The sequence below is a fragment of the Chiloscyllium punctatum genome, chromosome 27, assembly GCF_047496795.1.
Source record: "Chiloscyllium punctatum isolate Juve2018m chromosome 27, sChiPun1.3, whole genome shotgun sequence".
Classification (NCBI taxonomy): Eukaryota; Metazoa; Chordata; class Chondrichthyes; order Orectolobiformes; family Hemiscylliidae; genus Chiloscyllium; species Chiloscyllium punctatum.
The window spans coordinates 20,643,548-20,662,254 of NC_092765.1; the positions used below are offsets into that span (position 1 = coordinate 20,643,548).

The 18,707-nt window shown below is 40.6% G+C and overlaps 1 protein-coding gene across 2 annotated transcripts in view; it reads left to right on the forward strand.

Annotated features, from left to right (window-relative positions):
• LOC140453526 (arf-GAP with SH3 domain, ANK repeat and PH domain-containing protein 2-like) overlaps positions 1–18,707 on the forward strand; it is an 80,087-nt gene that overhangs the window by 28,632 nt on the left and 32,748 nt on the right. For both annotated transcript variants that reach the window (XM_072548278.1, XM_072548279.1), the window contains exons 5-9: positions 2,206–2,280; positions 4,968–5,017; positions 11,594–11,723; positions 13,251–13,336; positions 14,463–14,538. In XM_072548278.1, coding sequence (XP_072404379.1) covers positions 2,206–2,280; positions 4,968–5,017; positions 11,594–11,723; positions 13,251–13,336; positions 14,463–14,538 — 417 coding nt within the window. The remainder of the gene's footprint in view (positions 1–2,205; positions 2,281–4,967; positions 5,018–11,593; positions 11,724–13,250; positions 13,337–14,462; positions 14,539–18,707) is intronic.

Sequence of the window (18,707 nt, forward strand, 5' to 3'; positions counted from 1 at the left end):
TATTTTGCAGAGCATTGCAAAGGTGACATTAATTCTAAGTCCCATACACTTATTTATACTGATTTTAAAATATCTCTTCAAAGGCTATTCCTGATTTGTACACACTTGTCCAAAGCTCTGGCTCCTCTGGTACTTCTGGAAGCTTCTGTTTACATTAAGCCTTGGTGTAGCCCCCAAGAGCTAATTAATTAAGCACAGTGACCATAGAGCGGGAAACACAGGTCCATTAAGACATTGAGCACTTGTCACTACAGTGAACTCCTTTATTCACTCTACCAAATTGTACTGACTGTCACTTCTACAAATTTATCATCTTGATAACCAAGTGGAAATAGACTTTCTTTTATTAAAACCATCATTATCCTGTGTATCTGAATTACTCTTGGCATTTCCTGTCTGTGAATAGTCTGTCCGTTCTGTTTAAAAGCCCTGTTCACAGAGCAACTGTTCAAAGTTAACATTGTTTCAACTATCACTTTGCAAAGTTTGTAGGCTGTCTTTTAATCCCTAATGCATCCAACTAGGATACTGTGTAGACATCACAATCCACCTGTTCTGCAATGTCAAAGATATAATATATATATGTATGTAGATATATTCTTAAAGTATAATGCCATCCTTCATGCTAAGAAAAAGAAAATGAATTGTTCACAACCAAATGTTTTTACACCATTGTATAAAACATGAGTCACCGTTTAAACAAAACAGTGGCTTATATTTCCTTTTCATGGGAATGGTCAGATTCTGGTGTCTTGGAAATGTCAGAGGACTGCTTCCTTGCAATGGGTTTTTAAAACCCGTTATTTTTCCTGTTTTTAGGGCTTTGTGATCCAGTAAAGAAATAACTTGTATTTGTAAAGCATCTTGCATCACCTTGGCAAGTCACAAAGCACCAATGAAATACTTTTGAAGTGTGGTCTCTGTTGTAATGTAGGAAAGCCAGTAACTGTCACCGAGGAGTTAGCTCAATAAGCAGGAATGTGAATAGGAGCAGATTATCTTTTTCTTGTGATGTTGATTTGAGGGATGAAGATTTATAAAATAGCAAACAATTTCTCAATAATTAAAAACACATTTACAAATGAATTCTTCCATTGTTAGCTAACTAACTCCATCTTGCAAGCCTGTACCTCTAGTCTCTCTCTTGAACTGGTTGCTTAACTGCAGTGTTGGACACATTGCTTATTGTGGTTATAGGATGTTCTGTAACTTACAGTATTATTCTAATTCTAAGTAGTTACATTGTTAAAATTGTAAGGAGAAATTGGAATGGAAAGAGAACCACAATCGAAGCTATTTTGTAACTCTTTATTCCTCTTTTCCATTTCGGAAAGTTGGCCACATTTGGTCGACAAAAGGAAAAAACATTCAGCTGAAACATTGCAGCAACACCAGGCTGTCTCTAATGAGAACAGGTTCAGTTTATTTAACCTTGAGCCGAACTTTCAACCTTTCATCTTTTCTGCCACCAAGACTGCCTCCTCCTAGTTTTTAACATCACTTGTCTCCATGCTATTCTTGACCTACCTTCCACTGAACACTTTCTCAAGCTCCAGTTACCCAATAACAACAATAGCTGCTCCCCGGTCAAGAGAAGCTCATCCAAAACCTTATCTATATCCAAACTGCCACAAAATCCAGTTCACCCAGCTCTCCATACTAGGATGCTAACAATGCTTTTTTTTTTGTTTCTGTCCCCTCTCTTTCCCATTTCATGGCCTCTCTAGAACCTCCTGCCAATGTATGTCACACACCTCAAATTCTGGACCCATCATTGGTCATATTTGGTCAATATCCTGAATTATGGAATTACCCCTTCCTTAAATCTTTTTTGCCTCTCCATCCTTCTTTCTTCATTTTAAGATGCTCCTTAATTTTTGTTAACACTCCTGTGAAGTGCCTTGGAGAACTTATATGATGTCAAAGGTGCTTTATAAATATAAGCTGTAACAGCAAGTTTGTCAATGGTGTTCCCATGGTCCTGCTTGTATGAAATGTAAAAATTCATAAAGTGCACAACACTGTGGGCCTTCAGAACATTGAATACATGCATTTTATTTGTGTTTGATTATGTGAAATCTTCTTGTGATATTTCCAAATTAAGAATGGAATGGTGATGACATTGAAATAGCTAGCCTTGCTTGGAAACAATTGTCTATTTCCTTGTAGGATTTTAATGGTGACTTTTAAAAAATTTGTTTACAGACTCAAAACATGAACAACATCCTTTCCTTTCCATTGGACAGTCTCCTGAAAGGCGATTTGAAGGAAGGAAAAGGGGTGAAGTTATTTCTCTTTTTATCTGTCTTTGAGGAATTGTAGCCTTAACACCCCCATTTAGCTTGGGCATGTCACTGACTATGGCAACGGTGGAGGAGGACATTAACTATCTCTCTCTGGGAGAAACAATTTTGGCTTCTGCTTTCTGGTAGACCTCTGACAATTATTTTATTATAGGGCTGCGGTGTACTTTCATAGGATATCCACATTGTTCAATTTCCTTTCCTCTCCTCTGCTTATTGGAGAAGCTGTGTAGAATAAAGACAAGAGACTAAAAGGAAATTGAATAACCAGTTAAAAATTTTCATTTTATGATTGAAAATGAAGTAACATGTCCTTAATCACCCTACCATTTGGAGCAATGTTTGTATACCACCGAGAATATCCAGCACGTAACACTTGGCCATCTAAGTCTTTAGGCCAAGGCGACTAAGCTAGAGCGGCTAACTGTCCAGAATTGACCTGGAGTCCTCAGTTATTGAAAGTTAATCTCTCGGTCACTTCTGCATATGAACTAACCAGAAGAGTTAAGGGTACATTAAATTCTTTGTCTAATTTTCTCTGAATGGATTTTATTAACAAAGGCATAGATGTGAGAGGGAGAAGAAAAGGCCGTTTGGCTGATGGTCAAGAATGACCCAGTTGGGTTTCTCATCGGCTTTGGGAACATGGAGCACTGTGAAGTTATGTTAATTCATGTTATTATATACATATTATGTTAATACATGTTATTCAACAAGGAGCAGCTGTGTAGAGGCTGCTGGAGGTCATGTGACAATCCTGGAATAACCTTTGTTAGTACCCCCATTACATGTACTGGTTATATTTTGTTCTGACTAAGCTATCTGGACCTGCGGGCTTAGAATGAGCTATTCTTAGGCATTCTTGTCTAGGTGGGTAAGTCGTAACTTATTTAATTTGCTTTGCATTCCAGCCCTTTGCGCTCTGTTGCTTTGGAATTTATGAGTCTATATGTGGCCTCTTGAGAGGTTGCTGGCTGTTACTAAACGATTCACAATAAATCAAAGGACTTGGGTGTGCTGGGCTAGATCTGATACTGATGGAATGATGGGTAGACTAGTTAACGTTTTGGCCTGCCTCTACTGAAGGACACTGAGATTACCCCTCAGATTCTGTGAATTCATTATTTCTGTTCATTTCTTGATCTTGGAGTTTGGGCCCAATTATATTGCCATCTACATTGTGTCAAGTCAGCTGAGCAGAGACCATGTGTGTGTATCAATTTGCACCATTGAGTGCCCCCTTTTCATGTTCACTCTGGCAACTGTATTGGAATGAAGGCACAATAGAATTGGCAAGGACATGGTGCTGACAGGAGGGGAGGGTGCAGGAGGGAAGGCTGCCAGCCTTTGGGTGGTACCTGGACTTTGTCTTCTGGAGTCCCTCCAAGTACTGATGTGAAAGTTATTCATACTCTGGTTTTCCTTGAAACATGGCACCCCTTTAAAATCAAATGACATGAATAAGACTTTGTACTTGGGCTGAGTTTTGAAATGAGGTTGCTGCCTTTTGATTGAGTCACAGTCTGAGATTGAACAGTGTACTGCAGTTCGGTGGAAGATTTTAACATCCACTCTAGACTGATCTGACAGCTGTGTGTGTCTTTGAGCTGTGAAATCATTGGAAACTGGCCACATATGGAAATTCTATTTGTTTTAATGTTTCAGGTCACCTCTGAGACCTGGAACATTAATTTCCTCACACTTTCCACTCTTTTTAATGTCAAATTGATGCTTTCTATGTCCAATCTATTGTGGTCAAATGTTCCTTTTACTTTTAACCCCTCCAGCCCCTACAAACATCTCATGGCAAGAAGCATCTGGTGTTTCCATTTATACATTGCAGTCCTGATGACCTTTCTTGTCTTGTGTAGATGTCTCTCATTAATCTATTCAGCTATGTTATGACATACTTCTGGAGTAGGTAGTTGTAGGAGCTGGACTTCTTGGGCCTCTTAGCCCAGAAGTAGGGACATGACCACTATGTCTCAAGAACCCACCTGTCTTGTGTGTATGGTTGACAACTTGGCGTGAGGTGAAGACCAATCCATCCTAAGGGAGTATTCTTTTAATCTCAGACCTGCTTTGGAGTCTTTTCAGTTGATGAGGGGAGGCAGTTAATTTGATTAAAACCATTTCTGGTTGGCTAGAACTGAATTAAAATCCCAAGGAACAACACATTGGATGGTCATGAAAATTGTAAAATAAACCTGAGGAGTTTATATATATATGACCCGATTTGTATCTCTAATTGCTACCTCGCTTGTAACTTCTAAAAGTAGGCACTAGAAAGCAGAATGCTACTGAAATGGGCTGTTTCAATCAAGTTGACTGAGTAGATTGTGCCTTTTTGAAGGAAAGAAGATTAAAAGATTATTTAGTGATGCGGTGGTACAGAGACTGCGTTTATCCAAAATTTCAAATCTTATTGTTGCTAATTTTGGGAATTGTTTGAGTACTCACTGAGTTATCTGGCTCAATCATTGCCTAATATTATTCAGTCCTGACCTGTGTACTTTGTGGCTGTGAGAGTAAGTGGATTGTGAAGCTCCCACTTTGACAGTCACTGAATCTTGGCAGCAATTTCTGGTGTGACAGATGGGTCTTGACTTTGCCATCCATTTATAATTGAGGTCAATTAAACTACTGTTTAATCTCTGCCTGCAGGATCCAAAGAAACTCATTGAAAAAGCTTGGAAAGACTATGAAACCAAAGTGTAAGTACTCCTTAGAAACAGTGATTGAAAGAACACCACACATTTCTTCTTCAGGTGGCATTATTCATTTTATGCCAATCTGATTAGACAAATGAAACTTAGTTTAACATATTATCTAAATGATAGTAACTTCAATCAGTGCAATGTCTCCTCAACATTGCTCTGGACTATCAGCCATTTATGTTCTGTTTTGTGATCAGTGCCATAGAGCGGGAGTTGAAGACAGCCCAATAATAAGTCATAGCTGAGACAATATTGAAACTAAAGGAGGGTTTGTGATTGAACATTTCATGTTGCTATTTGAAGTGTTGGGAGTTTTCCACACCTCATTTTCTCCATGAACTAATTCTATATTTTACAAAAAGTTTTATTGCCTCATTGCCTTGCACTAAGAAATTGTTCTTGGGGTCAACAGTATCTGTGTTTTAAGATTCATTCTGCCCATTACATTCATGCCAGCTCTTTAGAAAGCGTCCAGTCCCACTCTCTTACTGTTTCCCCATAATTTGTTCTCAAATCTGCTTCCACAATGTTTCCAGTCTCTACATTCCAGATCATCATAATTCATTGTTTTTAAATTTAAAAAGTCCTTCATTTTCTATTGATTCTTTTCATTAAATGCCTTATCTGTATTCACTGATATTGACTCCTCAGTTAGTGGAAACCTTTTTTTTTCTCTCAAGTCTATCAAAGCTCTTTATGGTTTTGATTCATATTTTACTTTACTGCTGTCCTGCTGTAAGGAGTATCATCCCAATGTCGCTAGTTTCTTTATGCTACCATCATCTTTCATTCCTGGTACTGTTCAAGTAAATGTCCTCTGCGTCCTTTTCAAAGGCATCTAAATACTTTAAAGTAACTTGTGTGAACTAGCTTGAGACTTTTGAGAGCTGTAATAAGGTGCTGAATAAAGATGTTCTCACTTGTTGCATATGTCAATCTAGGTCTGCCTCCAGGCAGGATCTGGAACTATTGCCTTGTGTTCTAATGTTGGCTTGCTCTCCCATCTTTTTTCATATTGGACATTGCTGGCAGGACCAGCATTTATTGACCATCTCTAGTTGCCTTTGTTGACTTTGATTTGTTAGCCTTTTCAGAGAACAACTGAGAATCAGCCACCACCTCTCTCTGGGTCTGGAGTCATATATAGCCAGACCAGGCAAAGGCAACAGATTCCCATCTTGAAAAATCCATGGTAACAATCCGTGACGATGGCCATGGTCACCATTAGCTTCAATTTCAGATTTATTCATTGGATTTCTATTTCAGCAGCTGTTTTAATGGGACTTGCACCTCTTTGTGCAGAGTCTGAGCTTGAGTCCTTGGATTCCTAGTCCAGTGACATTACCCCTACATCACCATCTCCCCAGCAATGCTGGATTTGATTGAAATCTTCTACACCTGCCTTCAGCGGGTGAAAAACGTTTTCTGAATCTTGGTATAAACAGTTATAGAAACTTTATGAAAGAGGGGGTTTAGGGTGTAGGTTTGCTCGCTGAGCTGTAGGTTTGATATCCAGACGTTTCATTACCTGGCTAGGTAACATCATCAGTGGCGACCTCCAAGTGAAGCGAAGCTGTTGTCTCCTGCTTTCTATTTATATGTTTGTCCTGGATGGGGTTCCTGGGGTTTGTGGTGATGTCATTTCCTGTTCGTTTTCTGAGGGGTTGATAGATGGTATCTAGATCTATGTGTTTGTTTCTGGGGTTGGGGTTGGAGTGCCAGGCCTCTAGGAATTCTCTGGCATGTCTTTGCTTAGCCTGTCCCAGCATAGATGTGTTGTCCCAGTCGAAATGGTGGTTTTTTTTCCTCCGTGTGTAGGGCTAAGAGGGAGAGAGGCTCGTGTCATTTTGTGGCTAGCTGGTGTTCATGTATCCTGGTGGCTAACTTTCTTCCTGTTTGTCCTACGTAGTGTTTGTGGCAGTCCTTGCATGGAATTTTGTAGACGACGTTGGTTTTGTCCATGGGATGTACTGGGTCTTTTAAGTTTGTTAGTTTTTGTTTGAGAGTGTTGGTGGGTTTGTGTGCTATTAGGATTCTGAGGGGTCTTAGTAGTCTGGCTGTCATTTTTGAAACTTCTTTGATGTATGGTAAAGTGGTTAGGGTTTCTGGCTGTGTTTGGTCTGCTTGTCGTGGTTTGTTCTTGAGGAATCTGCGGACTGTATTTCTTGAGTATCCGTTCTTCTTGAATATGTTGTATAGGTGGTTCTCCTCTGTTTTCCGAAGTTTGTCTGTGCTGCAGTGTGAGGTGGCTCATTGGAATAGTGTTCTGATACAGCTTTGTTTGTGGGTGTTGGGATGGTTGCTGGTGTAGTTAAGTATTTGGTCAGTGTTTGTCGGTTTTCTGTATACGCAGGTTTGTAGTTCTCCGTTGTCCGTTCTTTCGACTGTGATGTCCAGGAATGCGAGTTTGTTGTCAGTTTCTTCCTCCTTGGTGAACTTTATGCCTGTGAGGGTGTTGTTGATGATGTTAAATGTCTCTTCTATCTTGTTTCGTTTTGTGATGACAGCCAGATTACTAAGACCCCTCGGAATCCTAGTAGCACACAAACCCACCAACACTCTCAAACAAAAACTAACAAACCTAAAAGACCCAGTACAACACATGGACAAAACCAATGTCATCTACAAAATTCCATGCAAGGACTGCCACAAACACTACGTAGGCCAAAGTTTGGGAGAAGATTTGTAGCTCAGGTGCTTGTTGTTGTGGTTCTGTTCGCTGAGCTGGGAATTTGTGTTGCAGACGTTTCGTCCCCTGTCTAGGTGACATCCTCAGTTCTTGGGATCCTCCTGTGAAGCACTTCTGTGATGTTTCCTCCAGCATTTATAGTGATTTGTACCTGCCACTTCCGTAGGACAAATGGAAGAAAGTTAGCCATCAGGATACACGAACACCAGCTAGCCACAAAGTGAATGACCCTCTCTCCCTCAGCCCTACACATGGAGGAAAAAAACCATTTTGACCGGGACAACACATCTATGCTGGAACAGTCTAAGCAAAGACATGCCAGAGAATTCCTAGAGGCCTGGCACTCCAACCCCAACCCCATAAACAAACACATAGATCTAGATACCATCTATCAACCCCTCAGAAAATGAACAGGAAATGACATCACCACAAGCCCCAGGAACCCCATCCAGGACAAACATATAAATAGAAAGCAGGAGCCAACAGCTTCGCTTCACTTGGAGGTCGCCACTGATGATATTACCTCGCCAGGTAATGAAACGTCTGGATATCAAACCTACAGCTCAGCGAGCAAACCTACACCCTAAACCTCAAACTGAGCTACAAACCTTGCAAAAAACTTTATGAAAGCTTAGATTCGAAATCAGACAACAAGCAACCCAATCACCAAGTCCCTGGAACCTAGGTAGAACTCCATTGTGCCCTTTGATGTCAATTTTGAATTACAATGACTTTTCTTCCTGGCGATGAAGCCTATCTTCCATTTGCTCTGGTATGAAACTTTCCCTCATCATCTAGGGGTTTTTCATTGGAAATAATTGTTGCATTATTGGTCCTAACATTGACTGTTCCTTTCTGTTGTTAATTTGCTTCTGATCCAAGTTTCTGCTGAGAGGGTTACAGATTTCTGTGTCTTTCCCATGTTAAACTTTATTCATGATAAATTGTTAGATGAAGTGTACTTTTGTTTTGATGGAGGAGGTGAAAGATTTAAAATGGTTAAAGTGATTTGTTTTTTTTCCTTTTTAACTTCCTGTCTCACCTACTGCTTAAGAAATATTTGATGAACCGAGAAACGGGAAGCAGTTGTGAAATATAGCCATAAACCTAGTCTTGAAAAAGCTTTAGGGAACACAAAACAAAATCAAGTTCTTGATATTTTGTAACTTCTTTTCAGTCACTGATAGTGTCTTATGGTTTGTGTTTGTGTGATGTTACATTGTGCAGTACAACAACTGATTTATACAGAATATGAAGTGCAATGGTACTGTTTAGAATAAATGACAGAGCAAGTAGGGCAAAAAGGCAATCAACTTGGATTTATTTAGCATCATTCACCATCTCTGGATGCCACAAGCATTTTACAGTTTTGTTTTTTTTTAAAGTTATAAACATTTCTGAAATATGAGAACAGAGCTGACAATTTGTGCACAGCAGGATCCCACAGGCACCAATGTGATAAGGACCAGATAATCTGTTTTATTTTTGTGACGTTGGTTGAGATTAGCCAGAACACAGTTGCGTAAACTCCTGCTCTTTTGAATTACACTGTGGAATATTTCATGCTCCCTTGAGAGATCAGGCAGGGTCTCAGTTTAATGTCTCGTTGAAATGACTACCTCCCCAATGATGCAGCGCTCCCTGGTACTGCACATGGCATGTGTGCTTGGGTCATGTGTTCAAGTCCAGGATGATAGAATGTGTAGTTTTAAAAAATACATTTTTTTTTGTTTTCACTTCTCTTTTCTGAGGTGTAGTTACATTAATGCTAACTATATTCTAGCACCTTGTACCATAGGAGTGGAAGTAAGGCCATTTGGCCCATTGAGTCCACTCCACCATTCAATCATGGCTGATGGACATTTCAGCTCCACTTACCCACAGCCCTTAATTCCTTGTGACATCAAGAGTTTATCAATGTCTAAATTCCATGCTACTACTGTATTTGTAATGCTGACTTTTCACACTCCTTCCATCTTCAGGTAATCCTGTCTTGTCTTTTGAGCTGCACATTACACCACACTGGGAAGATTTCTTTGAATATGTTTGGGATCCTCACTCATGTCAGAACATGTGTTCTTACCAGTATGACCCAGTTAGTTCACCCTCCCATGCCCTATCTTTTTTTTTAACAAACTTGTCCTGGCACTGCATCTCGATCAGTTTAAAGGAAGAGGCATGTTGAAAAGCTCCTTTTGTTCCAATGATCATGTTCAAATCTCTGCTGCCATTCACCCATCTATGTGCTCACTGACCTACATTAGCTCCCAGTCTAACAATGCCTTTTAATTTTATTTATTTTATTTTATTCTCTTCAAATTCCACCATTGCCTTGTCATTACCTATCTCTGTAACCTTCTTACAGAGTTCACAGAGTTGTTGCAATACAGAAGGAAGCCATTTGGAGCCTCAGCTTCTCAACCTTCCAAATACAGTTTTGAAGAAAAGTCATATTGGAATAGAAACAATGTCCTGTTTCTCTCTCTACAACATATTGTCAGACTCATTGAGGTTCTCCATCACTTTTATTCCAAAGTATCTGCAGTACTTTGCTCTAACTTCAGTCTCTCCTGCATTCAGTCCATCCTTTGCCAAACCGTTAGTAGCTATGCCTTCATTCATTTAGGCCTTAGGCTTTGCAATTCCCTTCTCAAACCTCTCCCATCTCCCATTTCAAGACACTCCTTTTAACACTCTGGTCGATTTAACCATGATTTTAAATGTATCATATCCTTGTATGGAAATACGTAAAATGATGTCTTCTGAAGTTGCTTACAATTTTTTACTATGTTGAATGGTACTGTAAAAAATGTTTGAACCTGGTCCATTAGAGAACTATTTATGTAAACCTGTTTAAAACTGGTGAGGGGGAAGGTGAGCTGCCTACAGGTGAAGGGGAAGTGGGTGAAGCATTGGCAGCCGCGTTTCTACTTCCCAATTCCAAATAGGAGGACTTCATAAACCAAAGGGAGAAGTGAGTATTGATTGCAGTTTAAGTTCAAAGAAAGCAATCATCTTTTCATTCTGAAACTGGTAAAGGTATTTTAAGCCAGGTTATGAGAGCTTAATGTCAGACCTGTTTTTAGTGCAAGTTTTGTTCATACTATTGTTTAGGAGAAAGTGAGGACTGCAGATGCTCGAGATCAGAGTCAGGAGTGTGTTGCTGGGGAAGCACAGCAGGTCAGGCAGCATCCAAGGAGCAGGAGAAGCGACATTTCGGGCATAAGCCCTTCATCAGCCCTCCCTGATGAAGAGCTTATGCCCGAAACGTCAATTCTCCTGCTCCTCGGATGCTGCCTGACCTGCTGTGTTTTCCCAGCACCGCACTCTCGACTCAGACTATCTGTGGCAAACAGTAGTATATATGTGCTGAAGATCGCTCTTTGTGATGGCAAGTTTCACATTCCAACTGCTGTCGGTAAAGAAGCTTCTCCCGAAGTTTTTGTTTGATTTATTAGTAGCTACCTACCTTCACCTCTACCCGTTTTGGATCCCCTTGCAAGGTCGAACATTTTCCTTGTGTCACTCTTCAAACCTTTATCAGGTCATCCTTCAATCGTATTTCTTCCCTGGAAAAAAGAGCCTAAATCTGTTCAGCCTTCCTGGATAATTAGAACCTCTCAAATCATGAATTGTATTGTTTGCTGTGGTTGTATCCACAGAAATCCAGAAATCCCTATCTATTGCCACATTACAATTTGTATCAGATGTTGAGGGTTATCACATAAAGAAAAAGTACCTTGAAATCATTAAGGAAAACCCTACTTGTGTCACAATGTTTGGAGCCACTTTGAACAGGCAATACAAGACAATGTGTGTCTGACTAATTTTGACTGCATTTGGCTGGGTTGTTGTCTTGTTTTGAATCTACGTTTACTTTTCAGCAATAAAATTGAAAAGGAAAAAAAAGACCGTGCCAAGCAATTTGGATTGAGTCGTTCAGAAATCAGTGCTGCTGAGCTCGCAGATGATCTGGACAAAGAACGAAAGATGTTCCAACTCCAAATGTGCGAAGTGAGTTGACGTGTTTTGTTTTTAAGAGATTAATTTCTATCTGTGATAATAGAATGGAAATCCTCCAATTGGTATTGTGGCGTCTGGGTATCCCAAAATATACCAGAAATAATTTTAAGTTGTACTCCTTTTACATCCATCTATGAGGACAGATGGAGCCTCAATTTAAGCTGAAAATTGGCACCTCTGACAATGCAGCACTCCCTTGGGGTTGGCCTTTATTACGGACTCAGGTATCTGAAAATGAGCCCTTAGCCTTCTGCCTTGAGAGTACATTACTTCTGAGCCATGGCTGACACCAGTCTAATCTATGATGATGATGCTAACCACGTACAAGAAGGTCATTCAGACTATTATGTCAGTACTAGCTGTCCAAGTGAGCAACTCCCACACTGCCAACCTTCCATCTTTTCCTTGTAACCCTGCAGCTCCTCTTCATTGTGTTCTCCTAATTCACAATGTCTGACACAATTAGCAGTGTGTTATTATGTATCCACTGGGAAATGCTGCTTTTGCAAAGTTTGTGTTGCATTTGTACCTGACGTGGTTCAAGTAGCATCAATTAAATGTCATCAAATCTCTTTTTAAGTTAGAAAACCATTTTTCTCTGGTCTGGCTCAGTGCCATTTATTGCTCTCCCCTGTGGTGGGTTTGGTCAGACAGGGACATTTGGGGCCCATCACCTTCTTGCCTCTGATTATATTTTGGGGAAGGGGGGCAAAACAACATGGAAACCTTTCCCTTCCCTTTGACAATTGAGACCTTTTTGAAGGATAAATTACTGGCCACTTGAGAGCAGCATTTGGCATATTGGGAGAGGGTTGAGACCTACTTGCTGCTGATTTCCACTCCCACCCACTCCCACCAACATCTTTGATAACTGTCCACCCCCCCCCCACCCCTCCCACCCCCACCCCCCACCCCCACCCCCACCCCCACCCCCACCCCCCACCAATGCTCCGAAGTCCCTCTTGCCATCCTATACCTTTGATTTGGATGTACTGCTGGTCATGGGCTTTGGCTGGGCATCTTACCAGAAGCAGCCTGTGCCTTGCAATGATGAGCTGCCAGTCTTGGACAGAGCTTGCCAGTTAATGGTACTATAAAGGTGACTGTAAAATGTTTTCAGACATTATAAGTTTGGAAAGGTGCTATTTAAATATTTCTCTCTTATTGCATCACAAAGCCCACAATATCTGCTATAGTTGTCTCCAAAATAGCAAAGTTCTGCACAATAATGTATGTAAAATACTTCCTTTTTAAATCTCTGAGATATTCATAAGGCTTTTGACTTTTCTTCCTTCCTTACAAACAGCACAGAGCAATCCATGCCTGGTGTGTCCTCTAGTTTTACATATTGTTTAATAACCTGCAGCCATCCCTGTTGGTGGTGGCTCAGTGTTATCAATCTGCAGGTTCTGCAGGATTTCTAGTTTCACATTTTAATTTGGGGAGTAGGTACATTGATGGTGGGAGAGTGGGGTGATGTTCTCAAGGTGAACTGATTATACTTTGTTTGTTTTGCAGTATCTTCTCAAGGTGAACGAAATAAAGATTCGAGAAGGCCCTGACCTAATCCAGAGCCTCATCAAGTACTTCCATGCTCAGCAAAAGTACGTCACCTGTTAGTTGGTCAGTGTGTGTGTCTGGGAGGGGATGTGTGGGTCTGTGTGTGTATGAGGTCGCATTAACACTCCATCCTCAAAGGATCTTTCCTCTCAGATATGTTTGAACTTAATCTGTGAGTTGACATTTTAATCAAAGTTTTCAGTGTAGCTGAGGATTATTTAAACAGTATCATTAATATTTTACACCAGTGACCCCCTTCTCTTATTGGAATGTTTAATCATACCGTTTATCCCCCACAGATGCAGCTTAAACGTCTGAGTGTTTGCAGTATTATATATTTCTCTTTCACATGTACAACACTAAGTATTTTACTGTTTATTTTAAACTTGCTGTTTCAGCTTGTGTCAAATCACTCAGTAATGAGTACAATATGCAGAAAACACTCAGTAATGATTACAATATGCGGAAATCTCCAGTGAATTTTGTCAATGGAGGTTTGGTGTAGCTGATTATGATATCATTGCAGGGAAGAAATAATCTGGCATCTCTGCAATATTTTACACAACAGTTTTTTTTTAATAAAGTATTTTTCAATTTTTCTTCCCCTGACAAAAAGCTGCTGGCTGATTCTTCTTTTTACCCTTAAGTTCCTGTTCCTCTGGGTTAAAATATATAACAGGCCATTCCACTCTAGTGGGTAGCAGAGTCCTACTCTCTCAGTATATGTCATCTCTGACTTAGTGACTGGCGAGTGATTTAAGTAAATGTGTGACCTCTGATTTGGCTTCTAACCTCCTACCAGTCCCTGAGGACCGAGATCACTTGTGTTATTAATCCAGCTGAGACCACCTACTCTGAGTAAAGACTGGGAATTGAACCAGTGACCTGAATTAGAGTGGAGTAAAGGGTTTGTGTATGGAGGTATTCTTACTTATTGATGACTTCATCCGTCAGCTTATGAGGAACTTTGCAGTGATCCACTTTCTTTCATTCCAACGATTTATGGAAATAAATGTGAGATGTTGTTCTGTTTTCCACATATATTCCTTGAGGACTGAAATTGTGGGATATGTTCCCAACACTGAGATTTGAATCTCCACAATTACTATCAAATTCAGACCAACACAAAACCTTTACTTATTTCTTTTGCTTTGTTTTTCTCTTCTAAAGTTTTTTCCAGGATGGTCTCAAGGCAGCTGAAAGCTTATCACCTTTTGTGGAAAAATTGGCTGCAATTGTACACTCTGTGAGTATTGTAGGGATGCTGCTGCAAAACATCAAGCAGTGCATGTCCCTCCAACTGTTCGTTGTTATGTTTAATTCTATCATGCTGCTCTATTCCTGACCTGTCTTTAAATATTTATCCAGTCAAGTGTATGTAGTTTCTTTTTGAATGATAAAACATTGTCACTGCAATCGTAAGAGTTGCCTTCATGGCTCAGACCTTTGAGGAAAGGAGTTGGGTTGTTATTGTTAAGGTTGTACAAGACATTGATGAGGCCTCCTCTGGAGTACTGTGTCTTGTTCTGGTCACCCTGTTCTAGGAAGGATATTATTAAGCTGGAAAGGGTTCAGAAAAGATTTACCAGGTTGTTGTCAGGAATGGAGGGTTTGAGTTATAAGGAGAGGCTGGATAGGCGAGGACTTTTTCACTGGAGCATAGGAGATTGAGGAGTGAGGTTATAGAGATTTGTAAAATTCTGAGGGGTACTGATAAGATGAATAGCAGGTGTCTTTTCCCTCGGATGGGGGATTTCGAGATGGGGACATATTTTTAAGGTAAGAGGAGAAAGATTTGAAAAAAGACATGAGGTGCATTTTTTTTCCCACAAAGTGGTTCATGTGTGGAATGAAGTTCCAGAGGAAGTGGTGGTTGCAACTAGAGTTACAATGTTTAAGAGACGTTTAGATAAGTACACGAATAAGAAATGTTTGGAGGGCCAGGTGCAGGCAGGTTGGACTAGTTTAGTTTAGGATTATGTTTGGCATGGACTGGTTGGATCGAAGAGTCTGTTTCCATCCTGTGTGACTGTGTTAAGTTCTTCATTTTCCCTCAACACCTCGCTTTTAGGTTTTGTTGTCTTCATGTGTGCAAGGTTGAGATTTATTGCCATTCCAAGTTGCCCTTGTGAAGTTGTGGTGTCTCTGCTCCAAGGTTTTCCTACATTTTATAGAAAGTTTTGAGGGCAGGTGGATATGCAGGCTAGGTGGATTAGTCATGGGAAATGAGGGGTTACAGGGAATGATTAGGGGGCTGGTTCTGGTTGAGATGCTTTTTTCAGCAATGGTAGAGACTCAGTGGGTGGAATACCCTGTAGGGCATCTGTGATTTGATGTTTGAGTGAATACAGGAATTCTGGTCAATAGTTATCCTTCAATCAACATCACAAACCTGATTACTTGATCATTATTACATTGTTTGTGAATGTTTGCTGCACACAAATTGGCTGCTGCTTTTCCTACATTTTAACACTGACAATTCAGAAAGTACTTCCTTAACTTTAAGGTTCTTTTAGATGCTCAGTGGTCATGAAGAACAGTATATAAGTCTGTTTGATCTTTTTTTGAAGAAAGGAAATCTTATTCAAAGGAAATGGAGAGAAACTGAGTTGGTCTTTGCAATCTCCATGATTCCAGGGTGCTCCTGGGGAGTTGACAGCCCTGGCATGCAGTAGATGCTGCATTTGCATAACCAAGTAATGGAGAGAACTGAATCCATGAATTTAACTAACCAACCTCCTTGCTAGGTGAAGACAGACCAATTGAGGCGTGAGACTATGGATCATGCCCTATAAGAATTGCTGCCTCTGTTCCGGGTGTGGCAAATTATCACTGTTCAGTCTCTATAATAGTCACCTTTCCAGCCATTTCCTTCTTTTTCTGGCATGGTTGGATCTTTCAGAGGTTGACTGTAGATGTAGGTGTAGAATTAGGCCATTCAGCCCAACAGGTCTGCCTCACCATTCAATGAGATCATAGCTGATTTTGATAATCCTCAACTCTGCTTTCTGGCCTTTTCCTCATCATCCTTGATTCCCTTACTGACTTAACAAAAAACCCTCAGTCTTGAATATATTTAACCATATCTGTCTGCAGTAAAGAATTCCAGATAAAAGAAATGACTTCTCATCTCTGTCTTAAACAGATGACCATTATCTTTGAGATTATGCCCTCTAGGCCTAGACATTCCCAAAAGGGAAACTAACTTCTCAGCATCCACTGAGAATCTTCTATGTTTCATAAACTCACTTCTTATTCCTCTAAACTCCAATGAGTACATGCCCAACATACTCAACCTCTCCTCATTAGAAAATCACTCCATACCTGGAATTAACATGAACATAAACCTTCCCTACACTGTCTCCAATGCCAGTATGCCTCTCCTTAGATAAAGGAACCAAAACTGTTCGCAGTACGTAGATGTAACAAAACTCCCTGTACTTTTTGGTCCATTCAATTTGCAGAAAAGACCAACATTATCTTCCCTATTACCTACTGAACTTGTTTGCTTGCATTTTTATGAATAATACGAGATGATCCTCTCTACTGCTATTTTCTGCAGTCTTTCTTCATATTCATATCCTCTATTCTTCCTGCCGAATAGGGAGAGGTTGAATAGGCTGGAGTGTTGGAGGCTGAAGGATGATCTTAATAGAGGTTTATAAAATCATGAAGGGCATGGATATGATAAATAGACATGGTTCTTTCTCTGGGTGTGGGAGTCCAGAACTAGAGGGCACAGGTTTAGGGTGAGGGACGAAAAATTTAAAAGGGATCTAAGGGGCAACTTTTTTATGCAGAGGTTGGTGCGTATGTGGAATGGGCTGCCAGAGGAAGTGGTGGAGGCTGAGACAATTACAGTGTTTAAAAGGTGTATGGTTGGGTATATGAATAGGCAGGGATTAGAGGGATATGGGCCAGGTGCTGGCAGGTGGGACTAGATTGGGTTGAGATATCTGGGCGGCATGGACGGGTTGGACCAAAGGGTCTGTTTCCATGCTGTACATTTCTATGACTATGATTCTAAGTGCAGAACATTTTCTTACATTATGGTTCATTCCTGGATCGAATTTAGGAACAGGAACTGGCTACTTAACCCTTTCTGACATTCTCCTTGTCCCCTTAATAGCCCTGGGCAGCAACAAAGTACCGATCTCCCATGTAAAGTTATTGAGCTTATAACTACTCTGCTGAGTGCGGCCAGAGTCCTGTGTCTATCCTATTGCCCTTTATGAAGAGAAGATATTCCTGACCTTTCCTTGTGAATGGGCTGGCTCTGACTCTGATTTTTAAGGTAGCATTTCTTGTGGAATCATGGAAACTGCAATTTGATCGGCAGTCGCCCTGCAATGTGTTTCGAGAGTGCACCAGGAGCAAGGAAGATGTGAGATTACTCTGCTCAGCATCAATTGGATAATAATGGAAAATGAAAAGTGTCCTTTGGTGAACTGGGCTGGCCAGTCAGTGTAACACCAAGAGCCGCTGTTTTCCATGTGATGTCCTAAACTGAAGCCTTGTTTGCTTTTCAGATGCACCTAAAGAAGAAACTTGCATTTATGTAGTGCCTTTAACAACTTCAATGCTTTCAAAGTCCTCTTGAAGTGCAGCCACTTTTTTAATGTAGGAAGCATGGCAGTAAATTTGTGCACAGCAAGGTACCACAAACATATTCGACAAGCAATTAGATCATCTTTGTTTTGGTGTTGATTGCAATGAGAAATGCTGACTAAGGATTCCAGATGATCACCGCTTTCCTTACTTCAATACTGCTATTGGGTCTCTTATATTCTCTAAAGAGAGTAGGCAGGGTCCTGATTTAATATCTTATTGGACAGTCAGAAAAATACCTTGTACAAATTTCTCTCTCCAGCTTCGAAGTAAACTGACCAGGAACTCTCTTCCCACCTTGTCTCTGTCTCTCCTGCTTCTCTGTGGTTTGTTAGTTATTTTGTCTAATTTATGCTTTTCTAAAGTACTGATTCTGCTACATCAAAGGTGCTATTTAATTGCAATTCATTCCGTTGTATTAGATTAGATTAAATTAGATTACTTACAGTGGCCTAACAAGTCCACACCGACCTCCGAAGAGCAACCCACCCAGACCCATTGCCCTACATTTACCCCTTCACCTAAAACTATGGGCAATTTAGCATGGCCAATTCACCTACCCTGCACATCTTTGGATTGTGGGAGGAAACCAGAGCAAACCCACGCAGACACAGGGAGAATGTGCAAACTCCACACAGACAGTAGCCCGAGGTGGGAATTGAACCCGGGTCTCTGGTGCTGTGAGGCAGCAGTGCTAACCACTGCACCACCGTGTAATAGCCCCTCATGAAGCTTCAAGGATAGATGGAATGGCTAGATGTGGGAAGAATGTTTCTGATGTTTGGGAAGCCCGGACCTATTGGGACG